This window comes from Otolemur garnettii, unplaced genomic scaffold (genome assembly GCF_000181295.1).
Source record: "Otolemur garnettii isolate 467f Iridium unplaced genomic scaffold, OtoGar3 scaffold00016, whole genome shotgun sequence".
Taxonomy (NCBI): domain Eukaryota; kingdom Metazoa; phylum Chordata; class Mammalia; order Primates; family Galagidae; genus Otolemur; species Otolemur garnettii.
This window is the reverse complement of record NW_003852411.1, coordinates 18,202,055-18,207,963: the sequence shown is the minus strand read 5'-3', so window position 1 is coordinate 18,207,963 and position 5,909 is coordinate 18,202,055. Positions and strand designations below refer to the sequence as shown.

Below are 5,909 nucleotides of genomic sequence, written 5' to 3'. Positions count from 1 at the left end.
CTGAGACCACAGGCGCCCACCACACCACCTGGCTATTTTTTGGTTGCAGCCGTCATTGTTGTTTGGTGGGCCCAGGCTGGATTTGAACCCGCCACCTTAGGTGTATGTGGCTGGCGCCTTAGCCACTTGAGCCACAGGCACAGAGCCTCAAGTTTCTTGATCATCAGGAAAACAAAGCTCTTTCTGAGTTAGGTCAGACACATCCTTGGGTCTACTTCACCCAAAGCCTGCCCAGAGCAGTGTGGCAGCCCAGTCGCTCCATTTGAGGAGTGTACACACAGGGCTGGGAGTTGCTCTGAAACTTTCCTACCTGTGATTTATTGACCCTCTGGGACTACTGTATATCATCTATATTAGCCTGACTCAGCCAGTTACAGAGCGTCTCCAGCCTGCTCCTGCTTAGCATCTTGAAAATTGCATCTTTGCTTCTACTCACCATTAATCCTCTTCCCTTCAGAACCTCTTGGAGTCCCCACCCTGGGCTTTTAATTTCGCATCCTATACCCTGATCCTGAGCCTTCAGGAAGCCACCTCTTCCCAGAACTCACCTCGTGCTAATATTACTGTAAATATTAACACATCTAAACTCCAGGTACCTTTTGATTACTTTGACTCTGACCAAACTACGAGGACTCCTGATCTTTCTGTGATTTTTCAAATGGAAGAAGAAACTTGCCCTGCGCCCCCCCAGGGGAAGCCAAGGAGGGTGGGGTGGGTTGATGAAGCAAGGCGGCAGCTTGTGGGCCGGCTCAGGGAAGCCTGTGATAGGAGATCACATATTTCAAATGCGCAGCCAGCATGCCCTAAACCATCCCATATTTGCTAATAAAAGACATTCATCTGGTTAACGTGCTTTTCACAGTCTGCGAGGCATTTAGCTTCTTGTTTATTATTTACCTCACAAATTAAAATACATAAAATTGGTCACTTGGGCTCGTTATTGGCCAGGTTGCAAGGTTATTAAGTGAATTAAATATTATTGCGCTCACCAGTCAAAAGACATAAAATGAAATTTCGTTTTCAGCAGGCTATTTGTTACCCCAGAGCTAATATCTAAACAGTCTAAATTGAAAATGATTTTACACAATCGGCCAATTAATACGTTTATTTTTGCCTTTAATTTTTTGGAAAGGAAAAGAGTGAGGCAAAGATAATTTTCTCATTGCAGGCCGGGTTGACCCCAAGTTAATCCCATGGCGCTCCGGCCGTGACACCCACTTGCTGGCTCCCATCCTGTCCTCTTCCCACGGAGGCTTCCGCGTCCCCAGCCTGTCTCACGCCGACTTCCCAGCAGAGGGCGCACGTTCCCAGCCCCTGCCCTCACCTCCCTTATAATCCAGTCACCTCTCCTGCTACCCGCAAGCAGCCAGACAGTGGTTTCACTGGTAAAGAAGGATTCTGTTGTTCCATAACCCACCCTACCTTCTGTTGATGTGGCTTTTTTTGTATGTGTGCAGGGGGTGAACTGGGAGCCCTGGAAAGGACATGAATTCTCCATTCCTTACGTGGAGTTGAAAATCCGCCCTCATGGCTACAGCAGTGATCGTGTGCTGGGCAGAAAGAAGCGGACGCTGGGAGGAAAGACGAGGACACTCTGATGGCCCATTTTGAGCGACAAGTGCAGGGACACGACCAGCCGGGTTGGGGGCTGGGCAAGCTTGGGATGGGGTGGGGAGTCGGTACCTGGTGCATGGAAGGTGGAGTGCTCATAGTGCTGGTTTCTGAGAAGACTAGATATCCCACAGACCAAAGCAGGTCCCCAGCTTCCAATCACGGAGGTTCCTTTCTGTCACCTGCATTGTTTTCCCCATCTGTATGAGGGGGCCTGAAACCCAACAAAATAGTAGTTGCACAGGATGTCCGGAAAAGACAGTATGGAAACCGCAGGGGTATTCACCTAGTCTTCAGTAACAAATATATTGGATTAGGACAAAAAAGAATCATCCCCCACTTTACTGATTGGAAGTTTCTAGAAATGTCTAGAAACATATACATGCATACTTGAGGTTCTGCTAATCCAAATCTTCTCTCTAGGAAGAAGCACCAAAGAGGGGCTCTGATTACCTAGGGATTGGGACTGAGGCAACTGGATGTTCGTTACCTCCTTTCCCCACTGGGTTTTGAGGGGAAAAAAGGCACAAATTTCCCCTCTTTCAAATTGCTGGTGTTAGGGAGAATAAAGAGAATAAAAAGGGGCCAGGATGGATTCACATTTAGCTAAGTTCTGACTAGTATCCAGCATGCTGGAAACTGAAGCTCCTATTTTTCTGCTATTTTTAAATGCCCTCTTTCCGGTCATTTGCATAATCACTTTCATAGATCTGCATATGTTGTGAATAAATTCTCACTCATTTCAAGTGTAAATAATTTGACTCTCTTGATAATTGGTGCCTCCCAAAGTCTCTCCTGTGACCCCCTTTCATGCCTCCCTCCCGGCGGCTCAACAGTGCTTTGTGACCCCTGAGTTTCCTGAGGCTGCCAGTGCCTTGAGTCTTACTATTGATTGGACAAGCTTGGCAAGGTCAGCTCCTTCTTGTTTATTTCCTATAATTTTGGAAGGTATTTTTGCAGTGAAGTCAGTGACCATTGAAGTAATTAAATTCCTATTCAAGAAAAAAAATAATAAACCACTTGATTTTAAAAAAAAAAATTGCCTTGTGTTATTTTCCCCACTTAAGTGCACTTGAATTCTAAATTTAACCTAAGTGCAAGTGAAGGTACAATTTGTGCATTATAATGGAATTTGGTTGGCTGCGGTCTCTTCTTTTCCTGATGGCAAATAGTGATATTTGGACTGCAGGAGAAGTGAGTGGGAAGGATGGCAAATGCCCTAAAAGGTGCAGTACCCTCCAGGACCAGAGCGTGGCTTATAGCCTAGGTTTCTCCAGCTTTCAAGCTTGGGGTGAATGGCAAGCCACACTCCTGAAAGCATTCTGGTCAACCTGTAAGGTGTTCAGTCTCCCTGTCTCTTGCCCTCCACCTCTCCCTGGAGATACCTTGAACGGTGCCATGGTAACTGCTTGCTTTGCAGATGGACAGTCTGAATGAAGTTCAGTTTCATTGCTGGTGCTGGTCATTTAAACTGTGTGTGCATGTTGTTCATTCAGTCAACAAGACTTTATTAAGTGTCTGCTTTGTAGGAGGTGGTGTGTTGGGCACTGGGGAAACAGATGAGCAAGAGGTGAGCTCAGAGAGGTGAGCAAGACAGACCCCGTCCTTGTACTAATGGGGCTTGTGTATTGTCTTTCATTGATTCCGCAAGTATAGATTAAGCCCTATGAGGTACCAGGTACTGTTCAAAGCATTTGTGTTACACAAGCGAACAAAACATATTATCCCTGCCATTGTGTTTATATTCTACTGGTGGAGACTGACAATAAACCACATATAAATGTATAATTTCAAGGAACAATAAGAAAAATAAGGCAGGATTAAGATATGGAGGTGGTGAATGGTAGTGGACTATGAAACCTTCTCTATGGATGTGGATAGAAACCTGCCAGACTTCCTAGTCTTGATCCAGCTTTGTCAGTGCCTGAAGCTGAGCTGATTTCCTTGTCTGTTTTAAAGGTCTATCTACACAACTTCCCAATTCCAGGTCCTCTCCTAGGGTTCCCCTCTGTGTTTTATAACCCTGTTTGCAAGTGGAGTACTCACCTTTGTGATTCTAAAGCCTTAGGCTCATACCAGGGGGCCAGGTTTTTTAAGAAAAACGCTCTCCAAAGTGGGTCAGATCCTAGGGACTGGCCCAGAACCAGGGATGGTGGATAATAGGTGGTGCTTCTCAACACAGGTTTCTGTGTCCCCTCCCTAGACATTCTGGGTCAGTAGGTCAGGGCTGGGTGGGGGCTGCTGCTGAACTGGTGACCACTCCTTGAGTAGCTCTGGCACAGGGGATCACCCAGGGTCTTCTTGCTCTGGATGCATCTACGGTGGCAGCAGACTACAAAGTGTACACTGCCATGTTCCCTGACCCCAGGGCTCCTGCACTGCTGGCCAAGAAGAGGACTCTTAGAAAACTGGAGTTTCTTATATTCTTCTGCCTGTTGGACTCACGGTGCTGCAAGGGAGGAGACAAAGAAAACCTTAATTGACCCTTCAAAGGTTCTGCGGGGGACGGGGCAGGATGCCCTTTTCAAAAGGTCTTTGGCTGAGGAAAACATTCCAAGCCTACATTTCTGTGCCTCATTTCACTTTAACGTGACCAGCACAGGCAGCTGCCACAGGTAGCTGAACACGGGCCAGTGGAATGAGTTTCTGGCTAGAATCTGCTTTTCAGAGATGGTCAAACACTTGTTTTAGAGCCAGCCTTTAAGGTTTTGAAGCTTACAGGGACAATTTCTACCCTTCAGAACAAACTAAAGCAAATGGAGGCGCTCACAGACCATATAGGCAATCCAGGCACTAGGGCAGGAGCAAGGGCTGATGTCCCACCATTTGGTAAAATTTCAAAGCATTGTCTGCTCCGAGTGGGATGCAAGCAAGCCAGTGATGGACAAAGCACAGCTCTGCCTTTGAGCAGCTCTTGGGTGGCGGAAGAGGCAGCTGTGGGAGCAAATTGTGACTGTGAGTGCACAACGGGGAGAGAGAGTCAACAGGGGCCGGACACTGTAGCAGAGTGGGGTGATGAATCCTGCCAGGGTGCCAGAGGGAGAAAGTTTCTTGGGTGTGTGATGTTGGCAAGGATGAGCGGCTCGGGGAGAAACCAGAGGCTTGAGGGGAGGCAGGGCACCTGTGGCAAAGGACACTTGGTGGCACAGATGGGAAAACATGGAGTGTTGACCATGGATTTGAGGGAGGAGATGTAGTTTCTTGATTGGGAGAGGAGAGCTTGGTGGGGGGAGCCACCCTGGACAAAGGGCAGGATTCTGTCTTTGCCATAGCTGTGCTAAGGTTCTCAGCCCTCACTCCTGGGGACTCAGTGGGAGCTTTCTGTGCACAGCTGTTCATGTCCCCTCTGCAGACTCTGCTTGGATGTGTCTCAAGTAAGTCTCATGCATCTGAACTTCCTAAAGCTCCCAGGGGATTCTGACGCCAGGATTGACACCCACCCCTTAGATGAAAGCATTTGGACAGTTTGGAACACTCAGGTTTTTAAACCTGAGAGTGATGAGGTCAGACTTGTATTTTGGAAATATCAGTCTGGTGACAAGATAGAGAATGGGGTAGGGGCGTTAAGGGAAGTTTTGGAGAAAGAATGAAGATTCTCAGACAAATTAAGGGCTAATGTTGTAGTTTAGGCAAGAAATAATGACTTTCTTGGCCAGGACAGAAATGGTGGGAAGGAGAAATGAGGGCTTAGAGGAAGGGGTCATCTAGGAAGAAGGATCAACAGGATTCAAGGAGGGCAGGCAGTGAGGGAGGAGACTGTCCTTTCATGGCAGAGCTGAGAGCTGGTTGTTCTTTTTTTTTTGTTTGTTTTGAGACAGAGCCTCAAGCTATCCCCCTGGGTAGAGTGCTGTGGCATCACAGCTCACAGCAATCTCCAACTCCTGGGCTCAAGCGAGTCTCCTGCCTCAGCCTTCCAAGTAGCTGGGACCACAGGCACCCACCACAAAGCCCGGCTATTTTGTGGTTGCAGCCATTATTGTTGTTTTGGCGGGTCTGGGCTGGATTTGAACCCGCCACCTTAGGTGTATGAGGCTGGCGCCTTAGCCACTTGAGCCACAGGCATGGAGCCAAGCTGGTTGTTCTTGATAGCAGCTGCCTCTGGGAATAGGGTCCCAGGATTTATGCTCTTCAAGTGAAGATAAAAGCTCCCGTTTTAATTTTGAATTCTCTAGGATTGCATGAAGGAGTAAAGAAGCGAGGGAATGACTCAAGGATTTGTGATCAAGGTAAGAAAAGAACCAGGTGTGGTGTGTGGAAAGAGCTGTGGACAGAAATACTCAAATGACAGGATGGCTTGG

The 5,909-nt window shown here is 47.6% G+C and overlaps 1 protein-coding gene across 1 annotated transcript in view; it reads left to right on the top strand.

Moving 5' to 3' along the window:
- Positions 1-1,598, top strand: part of TNN (tenascin N) — a 54,357-nt gene extending 52,759 nt beyond the window's left edge. Inside the window, exon 18 of the mRNA XM_012802588.1 lies at positions 1,458-1,598. Coding sequence (XP_012658042.1) covers positions 1,458-1,598 — 141 coding nt within the window. The remainder of the gene's footprint in view (positions 1-1,457) is intronic.
- Positions 1,599-5,909: the final 4,311 nt, after the last annotated feature.